The sequence below is a fragment of the Cryptosporidium muris genome, genomic scaffold (genome assembly GCF_000006515.1).
Source record: "Cryptosporidium muris RN66 scf_1106632373433 genomic scaffold, whole genome shotgun sequence".
Taxonomy (NCBI): domain Eukaryota; phylum Apicomplexa; class Conoidasida; order Eucoccidiorida; family Cryptosporidiidae; genus Cryptosporidium; species Cryptosporidium muris.
Genome location: NW_002196580.1, coordinates 188,572 through 215,888, shown reverse-complemented (window position 1 = coordinate 215,888; position 27,317 = coordinate 188,572). Strand labels below are relative to the sequence as shown.

At 23.1% G+C, this 27,317-nt stretch overlaps 9 protein-coding genes across 9 annotated transcripts, besides 60 other annotated features; 6 read left to right on the top strand and 3 right to left on the bottom strand.

Moving 5' to 3' along the window:
* Positions 1–114: 114 nt before the first annotated feature.
* Positions 115–168: a sequence feature (AT_rich).
* Positions 169–178: 10 nt separating this feature from the next.
* On the bottom strand, positions 179–3,268 carry CMU_031760 (exosome component 10, putative; the record flags this gene model as incomplete). Its single annotated transcript, XM_002142348.1, has 1 exon — positions 179–3,268. The coding sequence occupies one exon, from the start codon at positions 3,266–3,268 to the stop codon at positions 179–181; it is 3,090 nt and encodes a 1,029-aa protein (XP_002142384.1).
* Positions 438–629: a sequence feature (A-rich).
* Positions 807–834: a sequence feature (AT_rich).
* Positions 914–962: a sequence feature (AT_rich).
* A 340-nt stretch (positions 3,269–3,608) lies between the features above and the next one.
* CMU_031750 (uncharacterized protein) lies at positions 3,609–5,051 on the bottom strand (the record flags this gene model as incomplete). Its single annotated transcript, XM_002142347.1, has 1 exon — positions 3,609–5,051. The coding sequence occupies one exon, from the start codon at positions 5,049–5,051 to the stop codon at positions 3,609–3,611; it is 1,443 nt and encodes a 480-aa protein (XP_002142383.1).
* Positions 4,409–4,533: a microsatellite.
* Positions 5,052–5,207: 156 nt separating the features above from the next.
* Positions 5,208–5,259: a sequence feature (AT_rich).
* A 69-nt stretch (positions 5,260–5,328) lies between these two features.
* Positions 5,329–5,358: a sequence feature (AT_rich).
* Positions 5,359–5,551: 193 nt separating this feature from the next.
* Positions 5,552–5,573: a sequence feature (AT_rich).
* A 13-nt stretch (positions 5,574–5,586) lies between these two features.
* Positions 5,587–6,127, top strand: CMU_031740 (thioredoxin family protein; the record flags this gene model as incomplete). The annotated part of the gene is made up of 3 exons (XM_002142346.1): positions 5,587–5,682; positions 5,741–5,915; positions 6,000–6,127. 3 exons carry the CDS (start codon positions 5,587–5,589, stop codon positions 6,125–6,127), a joined length of 399 nt encoding a protein of 132 aa, XP_002142382.1.
* Positions 5,699–5,732: a sequence feature (AT_rich).
* Positions 5,933–5,995: a sequence feature (AT_rich).
* Positions 6,109–6,280: a sequence feature (AT_rich).
* Positions 6,281–6,641: 361 nt separating this feature from the next.
* Positions 6,642–6,684: a sequence feature (AT_rich).
* Positions 6,685–6,700: 16 nt separating this feature from the next.
* CMU_031730 (uncharacterized protein) lies at positions 6,701–7,456 on the top strand (the record flags this gene model as incomplete). Its single annotated transcript, XM_002142345.1, has 1 exon — positions 6,701–7,456. One exon carries the CDS (start codon positions 6,701–6,703, stop codon positions 7,454–7,456), a length of 756 nt encoding a protein of 251 aa, XP_002142381.1.
* Positions 7,457–8,263: 807 nt separating this feature from the next.
* CMU_031720 (phosphoenolpyruvate carboxylase family protein) lies at positions 8,264–11,758 on the top strand (the record flags this gene model as incomplete). Its single annotated transcript, XM_002142344.1, has 1 exon — positions 8,264–11,758. The coding sequence occupies one exon, from the start codon at positions 8,264–8,266 to the stop codon at positions 11,756–11,758; it is 3,495 nt and encodes a 1,164-aa protein (XP_002142380.1).
* Positions 10,956–11,002: a sequence feature (AT_rich).
* Positions 11,759–12,074: 316 nt separating the features above from the next.
* On the bottom strand, positions 12,075–12,617 carry CMU_031710 (centrin protein, putative; the record flags this gene model as incomplete). Its single annotated transcript, XM_002142343.1, has 1 exon — positions 12,075–12,617. One exon carries the CDS (start codon positions 12,615–12,617, stop codon positions 12,075–12,077), a length of 543 nt encoding a protein of 180 aa, XP_002142379.1.
* Positions 12,618–12,685: 68 nt separating this feature from the next.
* Positions 12,686–12,729: a sequence feature (AT_rich).
* Positions 12,730–12,949: 220 nt separating this feature from the next.
* Positions 12,950–13,021: a sequence feature (AT_rich).
* Positions 13,022–13,041: 20 nt separating this feature from the next.
* Positions 13,042–13,083: a sequence feature (AT_rich).
* A 360-nt stretch (positions 13,084–13,443) lies between these two features.
* Positions 13,444–13,482: a sequence feature (AT_rich).
* A 1,096-nt stretch (positions 13,483–14,578) lies between these two features.
* Positions 14,579–14,660: a microsatellite.
* A 189-nt stretch (positions 14,661–14,849) lies between these two features.
* On the top strand, positions 14,850–15,917 carry CMU_031700 (uncharacterized protein; the record flags this gene model as incomplete). Its single annotated transcript, XM_002142342.1, has 1 exon — positions 14,850–15,917. One exon carries the CDS (start codon positions 14,850–14,852, stop codon positions 15,915–15,917), a length of 1,068 nt encoding a protein of 355 aa, XP_002142378.1.
* Positions 15,146–15,172: a sequence feature (AT_rich).
* Positions 15,725–15,810: a sequence feature (CT-rich).
* Positions 15,918–16,324: 407 nt separating the features above from the next.
* Positions 16,325–16,375: a sequence feature (AT_rich).
* Positions 16,376–16,513: 138 nt separating this feature from the next.
* Positions 16,514–16,587: a sequence feature (AT_rich).
* Positions 16,588–16,788: 201 nt separating this feature from the next.
* Positions 16,789–16,823: a sequence feature (AT_rich).
* Positions 16,824–16,861: 38 nt separating this feature from the next.
* Positions 16,862–17,140: a sequence feature (AT_rich).
* A 211-nt stretch (positions 17,141–17,351) lies between these two features.
* CMU_031690 (uncharacterized protein) lies at positions 17,352–18,845 on the top strand (the record flags this gene model as incomplete). Its single annotated transcript, XM_002142341.1, has 1 exon — positions 17,352–18,845. The coding sequence occupies one exon, from the start codon at positions 17,352–17,354 to the stop codon at positions 18,843–18,845; it is 1,494 nt and encodes a 497-aa protein (XP_002142377.1).
* Positions 17,938–18,100: a sequence feature (CT-rich).
* Positions 18,301–18,325: a sequence feature (AT_rich).
* Positions 18,717–18,755: a sequence feature (AT_rich).
* A 30-nt stretch (positions 18,846–18,875) lies between the features above and the next one.
* Positions 18,876–18,946: a sequence feature (AT_rich).
* A 51-nt stretch (positions 18,947–18,997) lies between these two features.
* Positions 18,998–19,153: a sequence feature (AT_rich).
* Positions 19,154–19,210: 57 nt separating this feature from the next.
* Positions 19,211–19,234: a microsatellite.
* Positions 19,235–19,436: 202 nt separating this feature from the next.
* Positions 19,437–19,529: a sequence feature (AT_rich).
* A 146-nt stretch (positions 19,530–19,675) lies between these two features.
* Positions 19,676–19,738: a sequence feature (AT_rich).
* CMU_031680 (peptidase M16 inactive domain-containing protein) lies at positions 19,696–23,520 on the top strand (the record flags this gene model as incomplete). The annotated part of the gene is made up of 1 exon (XM_002142340.1): positions 19,696–23,520. One exon carries the CDS (start codon positions 19,696–19,698, stop codon positions 23,518–23,520), a length of 3,825 nt encoding a protein of 1,274 aa, XP_002142376.1.
* Positions 19,910–19,946: a sequence feature (AT_rich).
* Positions 19,967–20,004: a sequence feature (AT_rich).
* Positions 20,424–20,452: a sequence feature (AT_rich).
* Positions 20,519–20,575: a sequence feature (AT_rich).
* Positions 21,184–21,235: a sequence feature (AT_rich).
* Positions 21,288–21,316: a sequence feature (AT_rich).
* Positions 21,833–21,907: a sequence feature (AT_rich).
* Positions 21,945–22,021: a sequence feature (AT_rich).
* Positions 22,056–22,080: a sequence feature (AT_rich).
* Positions 22,093–22,137: a sequence feature (AT_rich).
* An 83-nt stretch (positions 23,521–23,603) lies between the features above and the next one.
* Positions 23,604–23,716: a sequence feature (AT_rich).
* A 13-nt stretch (positions 23,717–23,729) lies between these two features.
* Positions 23,730–23,766: a microsatellite.
* Positions 23,767–24,002: a sequence feature (AT_rich).
* A 168-nt stretch (positions 24,003–24,170) lies between these two features.
* Positions 24,171–24,215: a sequence feature (AT_rich).
* A 116-nt stretch (positions 24,216–24,331) lies between these two features.
* Positions 24,332–24,355: a sequence feature (AT_rich).
* Positions 24,356–24,508: 153 nt separating this feature from the next.
* Positions 24,509–24,766: a sequence feature (AT_rich).
* Positions 24,767–24,797: 31 nt separating this feature from the next.
* Positions 24,798–25,089: a sequence feature (AT_rich).
* A 55-nt stretch (positions 25,090–25,144) lies between these two features.
* Positions 25,145–25,195: a sequence feature (AT_rich).
* A 74-nt stretch (positions 25,196–25,269) lies between these two features.
* Positions 25,270–25,340: a sequence feature (AT_rich).
* A 127-nt stretch (positions 25,341–25,467) lies between these two features.
* Positions 25,468–25,531: a sequence feature (A-rich).
* A 56-nt stretch (positions 25,532–25,587) lies between these two features.
* Positions 25,588–25,880: a sequence feature (AT_rich).
* An 89-nt stretch (positions 25,881–25,969) lies between these two features.
* Positions 25,970–25,992: a sequence feature (AT_rich).
* A 54-nt stretch (positions 25,993–26,046) lies between these two features.
* Positions 26,047–26,133: a sequence feature (AT_rich).
* Positions 26,134–26,172: 39 nt separating this feature from the next.
* Positions 26,173–26,214: a sequence feature (AT_rich).
* A 155-nt stretch (positions 26,215–26,369) lies between these two features.
* Positions 26,370–26,467: a sequence feature (AT_rich).
* Positions 26,468–26,483: 16 nt separating this feature from the next.
* Positions 26,484–26,511: a sequence feature (AT_rich).
* A 168-nt stretch (positions 26,512–26,679) lies between these two features.
* Positions 26,680–26,850: a sequence feature (AT_rich).
* A 205-nt stretch (positions 26,851–27,055) lies between these two features.
* Positions 27,056–27,124: a sequence feature (AT_rich).
* Between the last annotated feature and the right edge of the window lie 193 nt (positions 27,125–27,317).

Genomic DNA, 27,317 nt, shown 5'->3' with positions numbered 1-27,317 from the left:
CTATACCCTATACATTGAGAAACAAATCAACAAATAGATATTTTTAAGTAAATAATACTTAAATTTTCAAAATATGACTTTTTTGTATAAAAAAAGTATAACTCTAATGGTCCCAATTTAATTCAAAAAAAAAAGAAAAAAGAATTATATAAATCTTAAAAAAAAATTGGCTATACATTTATTTTCTACTCCACTTTTTGGGTTTCATTGATGAAATAGATTTATTTGGTTTTGGAGAGTAGACATTAGGATTTTGTACATATGAAGGGATATTTTTAGTTAAACTTGCTGGTAGTATTGACTTAATGGAATCTCCAAATACATTAATAAGACTAAATTTCATAGTATTTAACCTGTCTTTAGAATTATTAGAATGCTCAAATTTTTCATTTTTGATTACTTTAATATCATTGTTTTGTATATTATCACTCCTAAACTTTTTATTTAACTTATTTACATTATCTGTTTTATATTTTTCTTTTATACTTTGAAATTTATTATTAAGAATATTTTTATTTTTATTAGATTGAGTAATATTATCTTCATTATTATCTATATTATCAGGATGAATTTCATTATATTCTTTGTTTGTAGTATCACTTTTAGTTGAATTATCAATTACATGTTTATTATGACATTTAGTTAATAAATCATTACTGGATTTAAATGCTTCAATCTCTGATTTTTTCCCACATAATAAATCTTTCATATTATATCTAATACTATTTACAAGCTTAATATTTAGAAGTGATGATGTAGAAACTTTACCAAATAATGAATCCGCAAAAGGATCACTTTGATTGTTCAATATATTAACTATATTAAAAATTTTATCTTGATCCTCTTCATATAATTTTATATCATTATCTTTCGAATATTCATCCAATTTTTCTAATTCACCTTTTGATGTTTCAATATTTGAAATTTTGAAATTTATATATTTTTTTGAATAATCATTATTAGAATAGGGTGTCTTATTTAAAGGTATACTATCGTATATACTTGTGAATATCTCATTCATCTCTTCAATTTGCTTTTCTGTTTTTGTTTGTATATGTTGTTTTACTAATAATATTAATTTCAGTAATGTATCACTATGTCTTTTAATTTGAGCAGGATTATTTGGGAATGTAGCTATCAAATCATTCCAATTTAATGGTTGTTTCTGTATTAGACGCTGCAATATTCCATCTTTGAGCACATAACTATTACTAATATCATATAATCTAGCAACTGTTTCACGCCACAAAATTAATACATATACCAATAGTGTTATAGTAGCTTTATTAATTGAATTATGTAACAAATTCTTGCTAAATTTAGATATAATATTTAGAGATATATTCCAAATATCAATGGGTTGTTCAATATATTCTTTCAAACATATTAACCTAGTTTTATGCATTACTGTTAATAAAGCAGATGGATCTAAATTATATTTATCTATAGAGTACCTTTCAGTTTCAGACTTATCAAAATTTCCTATTTCTAGTAATTGGGAATTACTTTCTATTGTAATATTTTTATTTTGATTTATGAATAAATTTGTATTATCAGAAACTGATAAGTCCATAAATGGATCTTTCAATGAAATAAATAAACCATGACTTTTATTACCCAATAGTAAAAGTTGATTTTTCATAATATCATATATATAAGGTAAATAATGAGTATCACTCCTAGCATATTCTATTAAGTGTTGGGGTAATGGCCTTTCTCGCCAGTCAGATAATTGATATTGCTTATTTGCCTCTACTGAACAATATAGGTTCAATAAATTTCCAAGTGAGTAACCACCAGGTGTATTTAAAACTCTTGCAGCTTGTCCTGTATCAAACATATTGACAACATAAACTGAGAAGTCACGTTGTAACCAGATAATGTCATAATCTGATCCGTGGAATAGTTTAAGAATTCTTGGATTTGTAGTTAATTCATTTAATCTACTCAATTCTTCAAATAAAGGAAATGGATCGATAATATAATCACATGTTCTTGTGCTCATTTGTATTAAACAAACAAAACCTCTAAATGTCTGCATTGAATGATGTTCTAAATCAATAGCTAATACAAAAGGATCTTTAGATGAATATTCTGAAGATTCACTATATTGAAGTTCTAATTGATTGTTTATATCAATAATCATAGAATTTAGCCCATCTAAGTCATCAATATATATTAAAGGAGTATTAGAAAGTGGAATATACATTTTTGGTTTTGAAAATTGAAAATCAAAATAGCAAAGGGATTTCTCTTTATAGGAAATAGCACTTCCTAATTCTTGCTCCAAAAACTCTTCTTCTCCTGCACGATAAATTGTCCCATTAATACTCCATGACAAATATTTTAATTCATTCTTAAATGGGTTACCCTTTGATGGTTTTGGAAAAGTATATTCAATACATGTTAAAACTTGTTTTTCTTGTAATAATTTAATTATTTCATCTACTAATAATATCCCTGTTTTATTACAAGGAAAACTTGTCAATTCACCCACAATATCAATAGATAAATAATATGATGGATGAATACAATGCAATGATTTATGTTTAGGTGTATCAATTCCTTTGTTAGAATCATTTTGATTCATCATATCTTCCTTATTTAAATTATCTTTAGATGTTCCATAATTATTTTCTAATCTAAATTTCTTTACTTCATCAGCCAAATATTTCTGAGGTATTCTAATCATTGGATCAAACTCAAATCTAAAATTATCTATTAGATTACTCCATTTCTTCTGAATCATATTCCTTTTTTCATCTTCTGATAAAAAATTTATACAATTATTTTCAATCATTGAACAATTACAAAAGTTAATCTTCCTTCGTTTTATTTGTGTATTTGGAAAACCTTTTTGTTCTAAATTCTCTTTATCAATCTTATGTGCATTATTTGTTTTCTCCTCATTTAAAAAATTAACTGATAAATTCTGTTCCTCTATATTATTAGATAGATTCATATTAGTCTCAAAGTTAGACTTATTAGTAATTTTCTGTTCTAAAAAATTTGAATGGATCATATTATCTATATAACCCTTTGTTTTATCCAAGTTACTCTGATCTATTAGTGGAGATACATTTAAATTGTTCCCTTCAAATAAACAACCATCACTTTCTATAGAATTACCTAACATTTCACTTTCTATCTGTACCTTTAAAAAATCTGTATTGTTAGATATCTCTTTATTTATACTATATATTATCTTATTAGAATCTCTTATATTAAATCCATCCACTTCAGATGTACTGTTATTAGACCTACTCATATATAAATTATATTTACAGCACTAGTAACATAGTTCAGAACTTAGATAAACCAAGATTTCTTTAAGATTCTATCCTCTAGTCTATATCAAAAAAAAAAGAAAAAAAAACTCAATATAACCGCCTATAACGACACAACCTGAGGCGCCAATAGTTTAAAGTTGACATGCCTCAATATTAGAGTAAAGAATAATGAGTTACCTCAATATTTTGTATTGGTATATCTATTTTATCTATATATAACACCTAATCAGGTCATAACACCCAATTCTATTTCTATCCATAAAATCTAATAATATATATATTTCCTATTGAACCCTCATAATAAAAAATATTAGTAGATTACCTATTCCCATTATTACTTTGGTAATAATAGTGGTTATTTTGATTCTGATTATTAGAATTATTATTGTAAAAAGATCCAGCACCAATTATAGACATTAATAATCTCCCAGCATCATTAGTCTTAATAGTATTCTGCCTATTATATTGCATCTGATTTATTGAATGAGGTGGTATAGAAGCAGAAGATAAAGGGGGATATTCTGTAAATGATGGTGGAATTGAAGATCTATTTAAATTGGTGGAATTTTGCACCTGATTAGTAGAAAAACTTGATCTTCTATTATTATTTGTAATGCTAGAAAGTGACTGCTGATACGTTAAATCAACTACTCCATGTTGTAATCTAGGATCAGTAAATGAATGCTTCACATCACTTTGCTTAGTAACTACAGATGTTTGTAATCTCTGCAATATATTAGGTTCCTGTATAGAAGAATTATCAATCGCTTGTTTTATTGTTATTGGTACATTACCAATCTTTGATAAGGCCGGAAAGGAAGTAGATACATTTAAAATGTTATTACACTGTACAGAAGATGATCTATTTGACCAACTAAATACACCTGGATTTGCTATATTATTTGTATTTACAGTGATATTATTTGGATTAGATCCTAATGGAAGCCTAACATCATTGTCATTAGTATCATCATCAAATAATGGAGTATTAACATCAAATAAAGATAAATTAGCTGGTCCTTTTAAAAAAGTCTCAGAAATATATGATGATTTAGTACCTGTACTTGTATCATTTAAACTTGTAAAAGAACCTATAAAGTTATTAGGCTGCTTAAAGATATTAGTATCATTATTGATAACATTAGTATTAGTATTATCTTTAGCGTTTATATTACTTAAAGAATTTATTGGAGGTCCACTTATATTACTATTACTGTCACTATTCTTATTATTATTTGTTATTTCTTTATTTTGGATTGATTTTTTCTCTAAGGACCCTTTATGCTTTTCTACATATTGATCTAATGTCAAATCTTCAGCTTTCATCCTAGATTCTGCTTCCCTTATGTCACCTAAAGTAATATCAGCGCTAGATGTACAAGGCATATCCCATATATCATCATCTTCAACTTTTACAATACTTCTTTTACTTGAGCTACCATGACTAAGTCTATTTCGTGAACTATTCCTACTACCTCTTGAACTAAATCCAGATAAGCTAAATCTCCCACCAAAATGTTTACTTGTATCGTTAGTTTCAATGAAGTTCGGTCTTTCCTCTAATAATAAAGTACGCATAAGATCCACATAATCATCATTTATTATACTCTTTATACCTAATTTTTCCCTTAATTTTAGCAATAACGGTATTGAATATTTCATTGTATTACTTATTATACCATTGTCATCTTTATTCAATATATCTGCACCTATACTTAATTTACCCCCAACATTATTTTGGGTATTAACTTCAACTTTCATATCCCCTATAATATTAAATTAACAATTCTCTATTATATATAACTACTTCTTTAAAATACCTTTGTAGAATTTCCTTTAAAATCACAATAAAAGAAAAAAAAATAGCCCGCTCATGTGAGTTTGTCTCAAGTATGTTGCAAATTAGGTATCAAATTCTTTATAAATCATATTTAATTAAATAATTACTTTAATATTTGTTTTAATATTTCATACTAGAGATCATTGCAGTATTATTAGATAATTATTATAAGTGTTAATATATTGTTATCTGTAAATCTAAATATATATTATTAATTTACTATTAATAGCAATATCCCTAGTTATAAGAAATTAGTATTTATATTTTCTGCAAAGTTACTTTTTCACATTTCTAATAATTAAATTTATAACTATCTTTATATGCAAGCTAATTAAATATACACACTTATTTGATATCTAAAATTTATTGATATTTAAACAATATTAGGAATTGTAGCGCGCGCGGCTTTGTTGCATGTTTCATTATTATTTATTATTAATAAAGTAATAGTTTACAATGTCTATATATACATTATATAAGTTAAGGGCTTTTCAAAAATATTTCAAATATTGTGGAAATACTTTTAATATTTCTTATAGATTATTTATAACGGTATGAAGTGTCTAACTTATATTCTTTTATATAATATATATTATTAATATCTTTCTAGAAAATTAAAAAAGAATCAGAATTAGATAATCTTGTGAATAAAGGGAAATTAACAGTAGTACAATATGGTGCAGAATGGTGTGGACCTTGTAGAAATCTAAAACTTTTATTAAATAATTTAAGTGGAGAATATCCAAATATTAACTTTGCCTATGTTGATATTGATAAATTACCTGGTATGTATATGTATATCTATAATAATTATCATATAATTGTCATAATATTATAATATATTACTAATAATTTTTCTAATTTTGTAGCATTAGCTGAATCTCTAGGAATTTCTAGTATTCCATTAGTAAGAATAGTAAAGGACAAGAATTTAATAGATTCTATAATAGGATGTAATATAGAGTCTATTAAAGATTGTATAAATAAACAAATCTAATTTTATTTATATCTCTTTTTTTTTTTTTTAAATATTATTTAGACAAAATATATATACAATAGTTAATAATTTAATCTTCTTTTAAGTAATATTTCTAAGTACTATATTATTATATCATTTCCATTATATAATTATTAGATATTTATTATATTACGAGGATATTTAAGTTTAAAGATCTTACTTGTATTAAATGGCTATTGATTACTTAAACTTATTATATGATTGTATTGCCAAAGCCATTAAATTAAGCCGCTACCTCGCAATATTCAAGGTGCATATCTGTGCACTAATACAAATTAGTGATCAAGTTGTGTGATCTAGTTTCAGATCTGCTTGTTCAAATTAGAACTTTAGTTCATAAACATAAACTTCATATTGCATGGGAGTGATTTAATTGAAATACTTTTAATTTTGTTCTACCTATTTGATTTCCACTAATAATATTATATATTTACTATTGGGGATATTAGAGTTAGAATAAGTGGATATCTTATCAAAAAATTCTAGTATTAAGTATTAAATATTAATATATATATAATTATAATATAAAATATAAAGTTGTAAAAAGTACCAATGAGCACTACAAGGAATAATAAAAATGACATAACAATTAAAAAGCATATTAAACAATCAGCTTTTACAATACCCACTACTATTTCAAAGAGAAGTTTAGCTACAAATTCTGTAATTTGTAGACAAACAAGTGAAAATAAAGTAAGATCTATTACTACTATACCAATGGAACATTCAAAAAATACTCAAAAACAGCTTAAATTAAATATCACTCCAACCAGTAATAACCAATCAAATAAAATATCAAATAAGGTTTCAAGTAAAATATCAAATAAAGTTCCTACTGAAATTCTCGTTCAGCAAGCAATTAAACATGCTACAGAACAGGTTGCTCAACATATATCTAAGAAAACCCAACAAATAGCTCTTAAAGGTAATGAACAAATACAAAGTCAATTAGTTCAGCAACTTCCGAAAATCCAACATAATGTTAATGCTAGTTCAGTAATATCAGATAATAATCAAATATATAATTCAGCTACTCAACAAATTACTAATTTACATTCACCAAATGTTGATAATAAATCTGATATTAATCAAAAAAAATTTCAAAATAAGACTTTAAAAACAGATAAGATAGATAGTGTGAATAATAGTGAACATGTAGCTTGTATTGAGAAGCACTTTTTTAATAAGAGTAATTTCGATGTAACATTATTTAGATTAAAACTTCAGAATTTATTAATGCTATTGCAATTACATCATAATAGATTGCAACAGCAATATTTACAGAATTTTAAAAGTACAGAAGGATAAGAAAAGAAAATGTTTTCAATCCTGTGAAGAGGCAGAAACTACAAGAAATTTATCAAATATGCAAAGATGAAAAGGTGAATAACAAGACCAAATTGATCCAATAACTTCATTATATAATATTTTACTAATAACAAAATAAGATTTTGACTTTTAAATTGAGTAAACTATAGAATTAGTCAATATAATAGACTCCAAGAAGTACCAATTTTTTTTTCCCCTTTATACTAATCAAAATAGTTTAGTTTTATTTGTTACTCTTTTATAATTAAGAGACTTATAACGTTAAATTAAGCCATATTTAAGATAATAGCTATTATTTACATACTTTAATACACAAGTAGAGACTAGAATTTTATTTAATAGAATAACAGATAATCATAGAAGATTATCAATGTTTATAGAAATATTAGATTACTTTTAAGAGTATATTTTACTAGGATTTTTTAAAAACATAGATATAGAGTAATTTATATTTTAAGGATATTTTTACTTAGTAGAGTTTTTTTTTTTTTTTTGATAATATAAAGATATTTGATCTATAAATAAAGGTAACTTTTATGCTAGTATATTGTTAGATTAATAAAGCGCCTATATTAAATTTTGGAGCGCTAATTTTGTATTCAGTAACTTATAATGTGAGGGGTTAGATCTATTCCACTTTCTTACATTTCCTTCTCATTTTATTTCTTTATTTTTTTTTCCTCCTTCTTATTTAGAAAGTGGTTACAATATCAAGTAATTGTATAAATTTACTATCTATAGGCTTTTTAAATTTTGTTTTTTCTTGCAATTAAATCATTTTGGAATATGCAGATAAATGAAGATAGTTCTGCTCACTGGGAGAGTCATCTCTATCCAACAGGTTTTAAACATGAATTTTGCACATTTCTGGATAGACCACAGAAATCTTACTCATCTAAATTATATGAAACTTTAAGTAGATTTAATGAGCCATTAGATGAGGATATCAAGGCACTTGAAGTTCATATGTTTAGTTTGGTTGCATCACATTGGAGACAATCATGCTATACATCTTCTGAATCTCAAACCCCAGAGTTAAGCCCAGCACGGATACCATCTAGTTGTAATGAAAAAGAGGGGAAGGATGGTATGTCTATTATTTTTGATATTTTAAAGGCCTCAATGGAATTTGTTGAAAGTGATAATAGTGAATCTTTGGAAAAATTATGGAATCAAATTAGAGTATTAGATAGTGGGATGCTATCATTAGTAGTATCACTTTTTAACCAGATGTGTATGATATCTAACTATGCAGAGGCAGCTCAAAGAATACGTAGGAGACGTCATTTTGAGAAAGTATTAGCTCTTAGGAATGAGAATGAGGACCAAGATGAAGCATTTAGACTTTCAACACATTCTTTAAGAAATACAATAAAGGACTTACTAAATGCTGGGTATGAGAAACAGATAATTTATAAATTAATTTGTGAACAGGAGATAGATTTAGTAGTAACAGCTCATCCAACTCAGGCTCAAAGGATATCTGTTGTAAAATGTTGTCAAAATATTGCAGAGTTAATACTTCAACTAGATAGGTCAGATTTAACTCCTACAGAAATTAAAGATGCTAAAAATACTATACAGAGATGTCTAGCAATGTTATGGAATTCAGATACTTTACGTAGAGCTCGACCAACACCTTTAGATGAAGTCCAAAATACCGTAAATACAATTTGTGAAACAGTCTTTAATACATTACCTCAATTTTTAAGAAATATAGATATGATATTGGATGATAATGGTATGGATCCTTTACCACCCACAAAGACTTTATTTAAATTTTCTTCTTGGGTTGGAGGAGATAGAGATGGTAATCCTTATGTAACAGCTAAAATAACAAGATTGGCAGTAACAAACATGCGTTTAAAGGCTTGTAGTATTTTTCTTGAAAGTATTGATAAGCTAATGTATGACATTCCAATAGTTTCTAATCATAAGAAATTGAAGAATTATGTCGATAATTTACCTAATATTTCATTTTATCTTAATAACAATACACCTGCTAATAATGGAGATACAACAAATGATGCAACAGTTTGTTTGCGTCCATTTATGGGGTTTATTGCAGAACATGAATTATATCGCCGGGTTTTAGCTCATATTAGAGTTAGATTAATAGCTACTAGAGACTACTATCTAGATACTTTGAATTCTGGTCATTGTGTACAGTCTGAAATTAGAAGATCTTTAGCTTATCATTCTACACAGCAACTTCTAGAACCTTTATTAGTAATGTTTGAAGCTTTAGAAGACTATGATAAAGATATTAAGGAAAATATTGAGGAAGATAAAGTATCAGCTTCTTCATCTAATAATACAATTCCTTGGCTATCTCATAGCAATTATGCAACAGCTAAATTAGGAAGGGGACTATTACTAGATTTAATACGTCAAGTTTCAGCATTTGGATTATCTTTAATGCGTTTAGATATTCGTCAAGAGGCTTCAAAACATGAAAAAGCTATGGATGAAGTTTGTAAATATATTGGAGTTGGATCATACTCTGAATTTACAGAGGAAGAAAAGCAGAACTTTTTATTTAAATGTTTAGCTTCAAAAAGACCCCTAATTCCACATAGACTAAATTGGACTCCAGAAACAGTAGAGATTTTAGAAACATTCCGTGAATGTTCACATTTGGGTGCAGAAGCTTTGGGTTCTTATATAATATCAATGTGTATGAAACCTTCAGATATATTATGCGTTCATGTATTTCAAAAGGAATATTTTGCAACTATTAGTGCTGAAAGTGAAGTATATTCTAAATTAAGTGATTTAAATACTTTATTAAATAGTAGAAATAGTCAAGATTCATTAAATATGACAAATAACCTACAATCAAAAGGGCAAATATATTCTCCTTTAAATAATAACTCTCCAAAATCTTCAACTTCTATTTTACCATCTTTAGCTTCAAAAAGAATGAGGGTAGTCCCTCTTTTAGAGACTGTAGAAGCTTTGAATAATGCTCAAAAAACTTTAGAAGTTCTTTTGTCTAATGAATGGTATTTAAATTATGTTAATTCTGTTGATAAAGGAATAGTAGAAGTTATGATTGGATATTCAGACAGTAGCAAAGATGGAGGTAGATTAGCTTCAGCTTGGCAATTATATAATGCCCAAGAATGCCTTTCAAATATCTCTCATAGATATGGAGTTCAAATAGTCTTCTTTCATGGAAGAGGTGGAAGTGTAGGAAGAGGAGGAGGACCTCAACATCTTGCTATCCTTAGTCAACCTCCAAATACAATAACATCATTTATGAGGATAACAGTTCAAGGTGAAGTAATGACTCAATCATTTGGACTTGCTGAAATTGCTTATAAAACATGGGAAATATATACTTCTGCTGTTTTAACTGCTAGATGTAGTGTTTTAGATCTTGAGAATACCTGTGAAGAATTTGATCATTTAGAAAATAAAAATAAACCTATCATTAATGAAACTACTGATAAATCGGATTTAAATGATACTAATCAAAATTATTTATATAAATATTTAAGTAAAATGAAATTTAATAAAAATGTTGTAGTTTCACCAAAATGGAGAGAACTCATGAATAAAATGAGTGAAGTTTCAATGAAGGAATATAGACGCATCGTATTTGGTGAAGATAATAAAGACTTTACTTCTGATGACTTTGTCAATTATTTTAGAAGTGTAACTCCTGAAAAGGAAATAAGTGAACTTAATATTGGGAGTCGTCCATCTAAACGTAAAGAAGGGGGTATAGAAACTTTAAGAGCAATACCTTGGGTATTTGCATGGACACAGATAAGATCTCATCTACCTGTATGGTTAGGTCTTAGTGCAGCTTTAGAAGAAATGAAACGTATTGATGAACTTGGTGAAATAGCTGATATGTACCAACAATGGCCATTTATGAAAAGCTTTTTTAATTTAGTCTCTATGATTCTCCTAAAAACAGATGTACATATTTTCCAGCTTTATAGCAAAACTTTGGCACCTGAAAATCTTCAACACCTTGGAAATTTATTATCTCAAAAACTTAAAGATACTACAAAACTTGTAATGGAAGTCACTAAAGAAAAACAACTTCTTGATTCAGATTGTGTAACAAGAAGAGCTATATTACTTAGATTTGCATGGCTTGCTCCATGTAATCTTGTACAAATTGAATGCATTAATAGACGCAGAAAGCTCTGTATTTCTAATTCAAATATACAAGATCCAAAAACTCAATTGGAACTTGAAAAAATTGAAAATGCTCTCAAAATATCTATTCAATCCATTGCAGCTGGTATGCAGTTCTCAGGTTAAAACATACTAAATTCTATTAACAAAGTCAAATCAGAACTAAGATACAGAAAATATATCAATAAGAAAGCTGTTAATAATAGAGTATAAATAAAGTTTTCATCACATTATTCTTAATTTTATTATTTAGAATAAAGTAGATACATTATATTGAAATATATATCGTTAAACTAATTGAGTATTCATATCAAATTTAATATTTTAATCTATGGTAGGTAAATATTACTCAAATATCAATTTATTAGTTAATAGAATCAATTCATTCTTTTTAATCTTTCTAAACTATCAATAAAAGAGAATTATTAATTTCATCTCTATTTCAATACAAGCTAGTTTGTTTCATTATAGACAGAAATTCCTCTTCATTTATCTCACCATCCATATCTTTGTCAAATTCTTCAATCATTGCTTGTAGTTCATCATCTGATATATTTTCACCTAATTCCCTTGCAACTCTTCTAAGATTTTTTAAAGATATCTTTCCAGTATTATCATCATCAAAAAGTTTAAATGCTTTCAATATCTCCTCTTTAGGATCACGTTCTAGTATCTTTTGTGTCATTATCTCCATAAAATCTTTATAATCAACATAACCACTACCATTCTTGTCATATTCACGCATTATTTCTAGTACTTGAGTTTTTTTTACATCAAATCCTAATGCTCTCATTGCTACCTTTAATTCATGATAATCAATTTTACCAGTCTTCTCAGTATCAAAGAGTTCAAATGCTTCCTTTATTTCCTGTTTTTGTTCTTCTGATATCTCATTTCTAACACGTCGACGTCTTGATATTACATTTGATGAAGAATTACCAACACTACTTAATGCCCCTACATTTTCTTTTCTTGTGAGCATCATAGAAAACTTATAGTTGTGGTAATTTATATATAAAGCTTAGTTAAATATATTCTACAAAATAACCCCACAATTTAATTTATATAATATATATATTATATAGAAAATATTTATTCTATGCCTAATATATTGGTCTAAATAAGTATATTTACTCAATTATATGTAAAATGTTTGATCATTAAGTATTAGAAACACCGCTTCTAGCTCATATCTTTGTGGGGGGAGGGGTTCAAATATCAGTAAATAGCTTGTTTAAATAAGTGAATATAATCCCTACATATTATTCAATAAATCAATACCAAGTATATGGTAATTATTGGTTCATATATTAAGGGATATTATTAAAAATAAATGCTTAGATAATATAATAAAAAGTATATTGATACTTGTATATTAATTAAAAAATTGCCTAAGAGAAAACCTTGACATTATAATGATATTTTATAATGTAAAAAAAATATCTTAAAAACTCTACTATATTAAGAAATACCTAAATTCCCAATTCTTCCTTAACTAAAAATCTAGAAATGATGCCACGATTTTATAACGCTTTCAAATGTGCATTATTTTTAAAGGTGACAAAGGCGGGTAAAACTTATATTTTCGCAATATCATATTCCTCTATTAAAAAAAGAGAAGACAATTTGCATTTACATAGATATACCATTTATACTAACTACTATTATCAATTGTATTGATATGTTGATAGAATAAGCTAGAATTAAAAAGATTATATTACATAGTAGACCCCTCAAGATACTCAAATTTATAAGTAAAACATAGTTGTCAATATTAGACTGATTTTATGTCATATTATCATACTATACAGTTTTATTATTATTATTATACTTTACTATTATTTATAAATCAACATTCTAGAACATTAATTTTAATGTTAATGTTAATACTTTTTAAGGTCAATTCACATCATTATTATTTATTCAATACCAATAAATGTCATTATAACATAAAGTGGGAAATCACAGTAAATAGGCTACTAAAGTATTGCATATTTACTTTCACAAAAAGAGTGTGTATCTCTCTAAATACCACTAGTCATATACTTTTTGAATGAAATAAAGGTATATATTAGAAATATACTTAACTAAACAAATTAGAAATAAACTCAACATCATTATAACCATGGTTGGAATTTTTATTATTTCTCCCTTTATTACATATCAAATCATTAGGTTTTTCATTACCATACTTCTTCAATTTTGCACCTTCATGTAATATATCTGAATTGTAACCTTTTTCTAAATCATCAAATTCTTTAATATTACCATAAGATTTATTGTTAGATGGAACTACTTTAGTTCTATTGTCTTTCAAATGAGTCATTTGATAATAATATAATGAAAATAAGAACGCTAATATATCAAGATAATATATATAATAGGTCCTATAATAAAGTTGAAACTATTTAAAAAATACTGCACACAATAATTAGATATGCACTCTAGTAGAAGTAACTTTTTGTCTATCTATATCATTATGCAAGTCTAATCATTAAATTATAACAATGATACACATTATTTTTTAGTTACTAAAAAAATCGGGACATATACTAGTATTTTCTACCTTTTTTTAACAGAATGAAAGTATATGTAAGTTTTCTTTTCTATATAGTTGAATCTAAATTCAAACTAGAATTACGGTACCATATAGCGCGATATCTTGAGACGAGACGTATACATAGAGAATTTTAGCCCCTATAATATTCTAGTGTTGCAGGATTAAGTTACACTATAGAATTATTTTTCTTTCCTTAAACCAGACGTTTACTTTCCTTTATATAAAAGATTTCATTTTTTCTAATTTGATTGTACTGTTTAGAGAAGTTCCTAAATGTTTGTAATAATATTATGAAAGGTATCATATTATAGCGCTTAGACAATCTCTTTATTTTCAATTGCATGCACCTTCATAATTCTAATACTGTCTAAAGGATTTGAGTAAACTATTATAAAATATAATATGAATATTTTGGAATATTCAATATTATATTTTATAATATTATTTTTTTAATCCAATATTATATAAAAATATTATCTTTGCCAAAATTTCATTGACTACTATTAGTAGTATCAATATATTAGGCGCCACATGATTCTTCTTCTATCTAAATATAAAATAGATATTATGTTGAAGTACCTTTTTATGTTACTTGTTAGGGGATTGATTTATATAACAATATAATAAATGATGAAATTTGTTATTTACATTGTTCTTATGAAAATTATAGTGTCTTACTTTGAACATACTGGAAATAACGAACAGCTATGTATGTCATTATTGAAATTGAAACTTACAACAGATAGTTATTCCATGATATATAAAAGTCAACAAGGTTCTGAATTTTCAAATATTAATTCTATTCAAATCGAAGAGGAACTAACTGGACTACGTAGAATGTGCAAAGGAACTTTGGAAAATGTTAATTATGCAATTAGAAAAGTTAGAGAACTTAAGTCGAAATATAGATTATATAGGCAACAAATGAAACTTAGTGCTAAAGATGATCCAAGTAATATTAAATTTTTTTTAAATAAAATGGATTCTATACTAATGTCAATAAATTTATACAAACAAGAATATGATGATAATATTTTTTTCTTACTAGAAAATTGTCTTGATAGTAAAAGTTCTGCTGCATATAATGTTAGAAGGGCTATATCAGATTTTAATAGAGAGGAAATGAAGAAAAAGAGATTAAGAAAAAAACTTGACAAAATAAGAAATAAAGTGACATTATTAAATATTAATTCTACTGCAAAGAGTTTACATAAGATTAATTGTTTTCACAATAAAGAATCTTGTCAATGTTGTGTTGAATTAGATGACATACAGCAAAGAAAATCTAAGATCTTAGAAAGAAAGAACCATCTAGAAAAAAAAATTAGAGAAAGTCAAGATGATATTGATTTTTACAAGAATTGTTTTGAAAAGGAAGAAAGGATAAGGAAAGAACGAATAAGAGAAAAAGATTTTGTATTACAAAAAACCAGAAGAAAATGGGATAAATATAATAAGTGTAAGGGAGGACTAATTACAGGATTAACAAGTAGAAACATAGGAATATATACAAAAAAAAAGTTACAAAAAAGAGAAAAAGAAGAATATGAATATGATGAAGAAGAAGAATATGAATATGATGAAGAAGAAGATAATGAAGAAGATGATGAAGAGAAGAGACGAGAACGAGAAATGAGACAAGAACTAGAAATGAGACTAGAATTAGAAAAAAGACTAAAACAAGTAGAAGAGAAAAAATTAATAATAAAACAAATGAACATGTAAAATTAAAGAGTTGTAGAACATTTGAAATTACAATGGGAATATAAAAACAAGATGTGAATATAGAATCAGAATAGTGGAAAACTAAATTTACTTTGATAGTTCAAAATTACCTACTCAATTTGACAAAGGAACCCAAAATATAGTTTTAAATGTAAGTCTTCACAATTTAAATGTTGTTTATCTAGAAGTATATTATCCAAGTATAGATTATTCTGGAAACCCAAGTCATAATGGATATAAAATTATATTACAGAAGGAATGGAATTAAGAAACCAGTACGCACAAATAAATACTCATTTGTAAAGATAACAATATTTTGCAGAGAATTTTCAAGTAAATTAAACAATAATAAAACATATTTTAATTTGTAGTTGTAAGGATTTGAATTTGTATTATTCAAAAACCACATTTTAAATTGTATATAAATCATTAATATTACTTTTTTTATATTATATTTTGAGTAGTAACCCATAATTTTAAATCTCCAATATATAAATGTTGGGAGGAATTTAATATAATTAATAAGCATTTATTTATTGATATTTATGAAACCTATTTTATTTCAAGTATTAAAATAGAAAACTATTTTGTTTGTCTTATAAAATTATAGAAAATACATTATTTAAAAGAATATTTATTTTTATATTTTTTATTCTATATAAAATATTATCCTTTATAAGTAATATAATACAGATATTTTTAGAGTAAATAACATTGACTTCGAACATACTCCAAGTTCATCGTTTGAAATTATAAATTAAGACAAGTTATTTTCTTTTTTTTTTTTTTAGGAATTCTTAATTGTCTCTTATTAATTTATATATATGAAGTGATAAAACTATTTTAGAACACTATGTAAAACATTTATGAGAAATAAAATAAGTATACTATATAATAAATATTAATCTCATGCAAAAAATTCTTATTACCAGAATTAATTACTGTTATTAAATATATATTTAAAATTGAATAAAATAATCAAAAATAAAAAGTTTTATGGAAACTTTGCTTTTTTATAAGTATCAGAATACTAATATTTATTTTTAATATTATATATAATTACAAAAAAATTCTTTCAAACTAATATTTTTTGCTATTTTATTCTTTATCTTTTTAAGTATTATACAAAGCTTATTTTTAAATAATTTACAAATTTATTATTTTTAGATTTTTCTTTATAATACTCAATTCTTATTAAAAATTTTAAATATTTAAGATTATTTGACAATAGTATAATTTCATACAAGTATCTAACTTCCTTTATATAATCGTGACCATAATTGCACCAGTGCATTACGTGTGAACACACTAAAATTTGTATATAATAAAAAAGTTAGATCTTTGTTCTTTTTTTAATTTTAGTATTTTATTATACAAAAAAGAATTCATAATACTAAACAAATGAAATTTTGACATATATTATTATCCAATTAAATGAAGCCATATCCGAATTTTACAATTTTTGTTTTTCTTTGGAGTGTTTTAATTGATCCTGTAGTTCTGGAAAAATGTATATTAAATATACTAGAAACTTCACTAATTACAATAAAAGTGGATAATACAAAGGGTAAAATAGGAAAAAATAGTGATTTTATTAGCAAAATTAATTTAAGTGGATTTGAAGATGAGGATATTGACAAACCTAAAGAAAATTCTGATATAGAAGAAAATAACCAGAAAAAAAGTGGTGATAATATTAATACATTAAATGATGTGACCTCATATGGTAATAAAAGTGAGAGAAAATTCAAAAAGAAGCTTTCAAATATAGTAGCATCAGCTTTGGGAAAGAGTGGAAGATATTCTGTTAACTCAGATAACAAAAAATCCCAGTTATCAAAGTTTAAAAATGTATTAAGATCCAAGCCTTCTACTATAATTCCTTCTTCAGTTCCTATAGAAAATGTTTTTGAATCTCCTAATGTATCTGATTTGATTAAAACAAAAAAATATTTAAAATCACACTCTACCAATATTAATTTATTACATGTTAAAGATATAGAAGGCAGAAAACAAAATCAAGAACAAAATAAAGAAGATGAAAGACAAAATAAAGAAGGTGAAATACGAAATAAAGAAGAAGATGAAAGACAAAATAAAGAACAAAATAAAGGAGAAGATGAAGGAGAAAATAAAGGTGAAAGACAAAATCAAGAACAAGATGAGAAGCAAAATAAAGGAGATATAGGTGCGCAAATAAATAAGTTAAAGTTAACTAATCTATTTCATAAAGATATATATCCAAAAGATCATTCTAGTTCAAATAAATCTCAAACTAGCAAATCGTCTCCAGAATATAATCTCAAATGTCAAAAAAGTAAGCTGGATATTTTTAGGAAAAAATTGGTAGAACTAATAATTGAAAGTAAAAAACGAACAGATGAAATTAAAAAAATTAAAAAAATTAAGGATTTGCATTGTAGATTATATAATTTTAAAGATAATCATTTTAAATGCAAGGGATATCAAAGTAGTATGGATTCAAATATATCACATATAAAAATAATAAAACAAAAAAAATCAAAGATTGAAGAATATATTAGTAAATGCCTTGAACTATTCATAAAACAACTCAATTTAAATTATGAACTTGAATTTTCTCGTGGTATTAGTCCTACTAAATGTGAAATGGAAGATATTTTTACTTTTAATAAAAATATTACTCAGACTAAAGAGAAAATAATCTTATCAAACATTTTATCTGAAAAATTAAATTTAAAGAGTGGAAAATGCAAAAAGTGCTTATCTAAAAAATTCAATAATAAAACTTGCTTTGATTGTTCTTTGATATTAGAAATGAAATATAAAAATAATAAAGAAAACAATATATTAAAAAAAGAATTACAGGATTTAAAATATAAACAAGCTAGTTGTATAAATTATACATTAATTACTGAAGTCCAAGGTACTACAGAAAGTAAAACATAAATATAGAGTTAATATTAAAACTGTAAGAAGATAATTTTATACATTTAATTATGTTAATTTATATAAAAAAGCTATTATAAAAATTTTTTTGATAATAATTAGGTTCAAATTAATATTTTTAGAAATGGGTGATAAGTTCAATTATAGATTACTTTTTTATAATAATAAAATGATTTTGGTTATAAGTGATTTAAAATACTTAAAATGTTATTTATTATGAAGTATAAGTTCTAATTTTAATTTAAAATATTATATTCTATACTTAGTAATTGTAATTATAATACTATTTGTTAAATAAGAATTTTATTGCAATAACAGTGTAGATTTATTTTGGATCTAAATAATTTAGACCCTAAGAAGTATGTTATATATATATATATATATATGTACTACTAATACTAACAATATTTTATACAAATCGTTAAAATTGAGTTAAAGTGATGTTAGGTATTGATTAATTAGTCTAAATCAGTTACAATATGTATTAAATATGAGGTAATTAAAAGATCTAGCTTTGTGCTTTAGCGCTAAATAAAACATGTCTTATAAAATTTTAATTAACGTAATCAGCTTATATTTATACAGGATCAGATTTAAAAGATTAATAAATTATTTAGTTAAATACAAAAATTTATATAAATATTGTGGTTTAATTATATATACATATAATATAATATATTTTAACTCGATACCTTTAGTTACCGCCATTAAGACATTTATGTGCATCATTAGTAGATGGTTTTTAGAATAAAGAGAACTAAAAGTTTTGGTTTTTTAAAAAATTTTTAATGGTGTACAAAATATTAAACTTTGCTTCTATTTAATATCTGAAATTTTATTAAATAATATAATGAATATAATCTTTATTATTTACTTTACTTTAATTTTATTTTGTATTCCTAATATTGGTATAATTAGTGAAAAGTTAAGTAATTACAAAAGAAATAAAAGATTTGCAATTATTATATTATCTTATGTAGAATTAGGTATTGAAGATGATTATAAAGAGGATCTTGTTAAAGTTGAAAAATCTGAGAATTTGGAATTACCTAATAACTCATCTCTAATTATAAATAATTATAATAAAATATATGATAATAACAGTATTTCAGATATTTGGCAAATATATTCTAATATAAATAATACTATTAAATTAAAACCATTTATTTCTAAGATTGTTGATTCCTCAAAATTTGAAAAGTGTTTGAACAATGGAAAATATAAACTTTTTGTGCTAAATAATTCCCTCAAAGTAATACTAATATCCAGTGAAAAATATAAAATATCTGATGTATCATTAGGATTAACAATAGGAAACTCTATAGAATTAGATGGTAAACAAGGCTTACTCTCTCTTTTGAGGCATATTATTTTTAAAGATGGATCTAGTGTTAATTCTAGCAGTTCAGCTTTCATAGATTTTATAAAAAATAATAATGGTCATATATACTCCCATTTATATCCATTTTCAATGGATTATGGTTTTAGTATAGATTCTGGATATTTAGAAATAGCTTTAAATATGTTTAGTAGTTATTTTGAATCTCCTAAATTTGATGAAGAAATAATCTATTCTACATTAAATAATTTAAAATTATTTAATATAACAGATTATAATAGTTATGATGAATATTCAGCTGAACAAATACTTAAAGATTTATCAAATCCTAATCATATATATTATAAATTATCTAATAGAAATTATTCAAACTTAATAAACAATTTAAAATCAAGGAGTTCTAGTACTTATTATGAACTAATAAATATTTATAAGAAATATTACAATGCAGATTTGATGATACTATGTATTGTATCTAATAAATCTTTAGATATATTACAAAGATATACTATGAAATACTTTTCAAATATTTCAAACTCAAAAGAACAAGTTATAAATCTATTAGATAAATATGACAGTACAATCCATCCTTATGATGTATTAATTGGTAAAATAATTCAAATTAAGTCTAGATTTAAACAATCGAAGTTATTATTAGTATTTCCAATACCTAATAAAGTTGATTATTATTTACAATATAAACTTGGTGATTATTTAACTACAATGTTTACTATTACAGGTGGTAAATATGATCTTGAATCAACTATAATAAATAAAGGATGGGCTAAGAAATTTAAATGTAAATTAATAAATGATAAACATGGTTTTTCATATTATTTAATAACTATTATATTACCAAAAGATGGTGAATATTATATCATAAAAATTATTGAAACTATTTTTTCAACTATTCAAATGATTAAAGAAACAAATATAGATGATGAAAAATGGGAAAAGATTCGAATTATTACTGAGGTTCAAAATAAGAAAGAAGATTTGAATTATAAAAATAATAGAATATCTAAAAAAATTATTGATACTTTTATATATACAAATTGTTTACCAGAAGATATCTTAAAAGTTACCTTTTGTATAAAAACATCAAATATAAAAGAATTTTATAATTTTATAAGCTATTTAAACCCTAGGAATATGTTAATTATATTATTTCAATTTAATCTTGAGAAAAATGGTAGCGAAATATTATTAAAGAATAAAACAGTAAAAGGACTTTGGGATAATATTAGTAAAACTCTTACAAATATTGGATATTCTATAAAAGATATTTTTAAAAAATCAGATGAAAAAATATTAAAAGTTACAAATAATCACTATTTAGGATCTGAATATATATTACAAACAATTCCAAATAAAATTACTAATTATTTATGTAATATAACATCAAATATAGCAAGGAATATTTTTAGAATTCAGATATGGGATTCTAATATATGTATTTATAAAAATAATGCAAAATTATATACACAATATATCCTTAACCAACCTTATCCTATAACTTTGTATGATGCCCTAATTATATATTTGAATCAAAATGAAGAGTTAATTGAATCTAATAATACCCAATATAAAAATAAAACATTGGAATATATTTTTAAAGATAAATCATTTTTATTGTTTAGAGAATCTCAAAATAATAATTCTAAATTTGAATATAATAAAACTATTAATAATAGTGAAAATTTTGAAAATATAATAAATATATCTCCTATAAATGATTTTAATAGTACATCTGAATATCCTATAAATATTAATAATAAAAGTTTATATAATTCAGAAATAGAAAATGAAATAATTAAAACAAATGATATATATATATCACCATTTGCAAGAACAGTATATTATATGCTAGGAAATTTAAATAATAATTTTATATATGGAAAAGTTGGGATATATATAAATAATATTTCTTTATCTTTAATAAATAGATTATTAGGTAGTGGAAATTTAGTAAAGTGGTTTACTTTATCATTTTTACTTCAAAAAGCCTTTTTGAAAAGTATTGATCCATCTTTACAATATTATATCTCAATACCTGAATATCCAACATTATATCATTTTTTTAAAATGAATTTTGGAATTGAATTTATAATTAAAGGATATACAGATTCACTTCCTAGTATAATTGATAAATTAATTAACAATATATCTAAATTACCAAAAAATATTAGTCGTTTTAATATTTTCCAAGCAAGGCGAGAACTTAGTGATGTTATTAATAAATTTGAAATAATGTCAAATAATGAAATATGTATTGAGAATATATATAATATATTAACAAATGAATGTTTAACAGTTGAAAAATTGGTATATGAATCAAAAAATATTACATATTCTGAAATTATTCAATTTGGTACAATTCTTATTAAATATGGTGATATTTATGGACTTATTACTGGAAATTGTAATCCAATACAGTATAATTATTATATGAATAAAATATGGATATCTTTGGGTAGAAATAATAAACATTATTCCATTAACCCATTAATTATCTTAGCAAATAATAATACAATTGATTCAAATTTTGGAAACTGTTATAATAAAGTAAATAATTCAAGTTATGAAATAGAAAAATATTCTATAACCTTGGATGATTTTAGAAGACAACAAATTATTAACTTAAACATTTTACCAGAAGAATATCACAAAATTTTTATACTAGTAAAAAATACTGAAAATAATTATCCTAATGAAATTTATTTACAGATACAACTTGGAAAAATTAATATGAAAAAGATTGTATTTTTGAGTATTTTAACTAAGTTAGGGTTTGAAAATGCCTTTATAGAAATGTTCAAAGGTAATAGTCATCTTATGACTTTAAATATTGATCCAGATATTTTTGCATTTACAATAAACGTCTTAAATATTAATATTAAATCTTTGATTTATAGTTATAAGGAATTAATAATATTACTTCAGAAATTTTATACTACTTACTTTATTGATAATTCACCATTAATTAATAATGAATCTTTTGAAGAAGCTAAACAAGATGCAATTTCTCATTTAAAAACACTGGATAATGAAAATATTTTATTTGATCTTCATTATAGTCAAATAATTGAAAATAAGTTACCAGTAAATTGGAATCAGATACAAATAGATTATCTAGAAAATACTTCATTCAATGAATTTCTCGAATTATGGAAGAGTTTTCTCACGTGCTCTCAAATTATGGTTGCAGTGCAAAACATCAAAGATTTTGAAGAAGTAAATCAGAATCCAAAATTTGTACCAAATGGATTTATAAAACTATCAAATAAATTAGGACTTTCTAATCTATTTAAAATTAACAGTATTGATGATATGTAAATTAAAGTATATTAAAAACAGGTATTGAATAAACATAAAGGTATAAGAATTTGAATTTATTGTTAATAAAAGAAAAACACCTCATATTTTATATATATTATTAACATTAAATATAATCCTTTTTAGTTTTTTATTTATTTATTTTACGTAATTTATTTTTGTTAGGTATTTATTATAATTTATTATCAATAATATACAAATCTTCTAAATATTATTATTATTATTATTATTACTTATTATAATTATAATATATACAAAAATTTTAGTTTAATAATAAAATTTAGATATAATTTAATTAATGTAATATTTCGGTATAAATTAGTTACTTGATATTATAATAGTCACTATAAAATTATAGCTAATAAATCAAATAAATTATGTTAATAAACTGAATTCTAAAATATTTCATAATTATATATTAATTAAAAAAAGTTCATTTATTAATGTTTAGAAATTATTTTAAATATAAATTAAATAAATAACTGATATATAAAGCGAAATTAGAGGATCATAACTAGATATATTTAACAAATATTTTATAGCCTTTAATAAAGGATTACAATGATATATTACTTAAAAATAATCCATACTATTTTAATTTGAAAAGTGAGGATTTTAGATCATCTATTTTCTACAAAATTGAATTACTCTAATTATATTAGTAATATATTATTAAAAATAATCATTTTTTTTTTCCAATAAATTCTAAGTTAGAGTACTATCTAATAATATGAAACTTAATATATAATCCTTTTTTTTTATTATTATTTTCAAGTACAATATATCCTTTTAGAAATAAAATCTAAAACTCTTAAAATTAAAATATAATTTTTATCAGAATACTAAGATAAAATTAAACATAAGATGAATCTATTACAGATTTTATATAGAATTACTTGATTGTAATATTTCACTTATTGAATTTCTTAATTTATAAATGAAATAACTTCAATCATTTTTTAATATAACCAAACTTTAATATTAATCCTATTAATATATAAGATAATTATATTATCTAATATAATGTAATGTACATTTATAAATTATATTGAATCTATTTTTTCTTAGTATTTTCAATTATATTATTAATTATTTAAAAAATAATAATAAAAAAAGAATCAATACAAAATATATCTAAATAATTATTCATTTTTCTTAAATAACTTTTCATTATTTACAATAAATATGAAAGTCAAAAATGATTATCTTCAAATATACAATATTTTAGAATTTATTTTATTATAATCTATAAGACTTCAAAGAGTAAATCTTTATAGTATAAATAATATAAAATATATTTCTAAATTACTATGAATAATTTGACAAAAATATATGATACCTAATCTTTTAAATTTTTAAAATTAAAAAGAAAATCTATAGAACTCACTTTTTTTATAGAAAATATATACTTATAAGAAAGATATTCAAGTATTGAATTTATATCTCAAAATATTTTAGTTATTATTTTGTTTTATTTTACAAATTTAAATTTTGTAATTTTAAAATATATAACTAAACTATTGAACTATTATTTTTAAATCCTTTAATTATTAATATTTATTTTTATAAGGTCTAATAGAAATTAATATTCAGTTATTAGGTATAATTATGTTAACAACAATCCAAAATATTAAAAAAAAAAATTAGTAACTTAACTTTAACTTTTTTTTTTTAACTATGTTTTCATTGTAAAATATCCTCAAATCTTTTACTATATTAATACAAAATAATAGCCCCTTTATCTAGTACTTATATAACAATATTATTGTAATATTAAAAAATCATAAATTAAATATCATTTCTAAAAATAATTATAAAATCTACCAAATTATTGATTTTATTGACTATTAAAACTAAATCATCTTTTTATCACTTTTTTTAATAGTTTAAATCATAATCTAAGAATGAAAACTTGAATAAAATAGTAATATACACAATTATTCTATAATTCTTATTTATTTTTTATCTAAATTATTAATTTTATTGTTTTTATTGTCTATTTGTATTATTAGACCTTTTTTCACAATATACAATCATTAATACAAATACAATATTTAAAACTAAAACTAATAAAAATTTTATTATAGTTATCTTAAAAAAAGTATATAACATTTTATTTAAAAAAAAATTAAATTTTATATTCATCATTATATTTAATCAAATATTAAATTAATTCAGTATTATTTCAATATATTTTCTAACTAATATAAATTCTAGGTATTATCTAAGAAAAAAGTAATTGAAAGAATTATAAATATTATAATTCATATTGAAAATAAATATATAAGTTTCTAATAATATATTCAATGTAAGTATTATGAAAATAAACAATTTTATTAAGATAAATAAAAATAAAATAAGTCCTTTTATTAAAAAAGATAAATACTCTTCAAATATATAAAGTGTTAAATAGATTATATATTCGTTCAAATTACATAATCACTATCACTATTAATATTAAATAAATAAAAAGAGAAACTAAGAGGAAAAAAGGTAAATCTATTACTATATTTTACAATTAAACAGATTTATTTATGTTATAAACTATTAAATATTATTATAAAATTTTCAAATTATAATTTGTTAAATATCTTTCATCTTAATATTTATATTGTTCACTTCAAATTTTATGTTTCAACTTCATTCTAAAACTTTTTAATTTAATAACCTAATTAATATCTTTTTTTTTATTTTCCTATTGTTATAATCTTCTTATAAACTAAGTAAATAATTCAAGAGATTATCTTTTATAACTTTTCTAATAAGATCAAATATACTTAATATTACAATAAATATATCATTTCTTTTGTTTCCACTTAATAGAAACAAATACAGCCAAATAGGTCTTGATTAATATTTAATGTATAATTAACTATTATAATACATATTATAATAATTAAAGGTTTATTTTAGTATTAAGTATTAATATTTAATATCTTAAAAATAACCAGATCTATATTACGTTATAAAATATATAATCAAAATATTTTACATCTCATAATTAATATTCAATTCTGTATGTTAAAATAACTCTTACTTTAGGAGGTACATCTCATTCTGATCTAAAGATATTAATTCTTTAATATGCTGCAATGATGCATATGACAGATAACCTCTAAAAGGCGGTTAATACGTGTTGTCAATATCTAAAATACTTTCTATTAAAAGAAAAAAAAAAGTAGTTATAAAATATTTATAGTATATTAGATAATAATATATCCCAAATAAAAAATAAACTATAATATATAAAATTATTAAGTCTTGGCAATAAAAAAGTTTATAATATTTTTATATATAAAGGAAATTTAAAACTATTATTTATTAATATAAGATATTACAAGTCAATAACGAGGAATATAAAGATACAATGGACCCTATTTTAAATTTTGAACATTAATATCTTAATTATATCTTACATTTATTTTAATAAGATTACCATCAGGCGCTAAAAAGAGTATTAGTAAGGGGAGTTGATACGATGTTTACAATAAATTTATAAATAAGGGATTATAGAAATATTTCCTATTTTATCTTGAATAAAATAAATGTATAATTTTTCGAATTAATAATTTTAATAAGGGTTTAAATATTTTTATTTTATATTGGCTTAGAAAGATAGCAAGCTTTTTCTTTTTTGAAATATTGTGGTTATGCTATATTTTCTACTTTTTATATCTATATTTATTTCAATTCGACTGATTAATTTTTCATCTTATGGAATCTATAATAGATATATTACACAAACTCAAATAGAGAATTCAATATCTCAATATTCAAATAGGATACTCTTTGGAAAT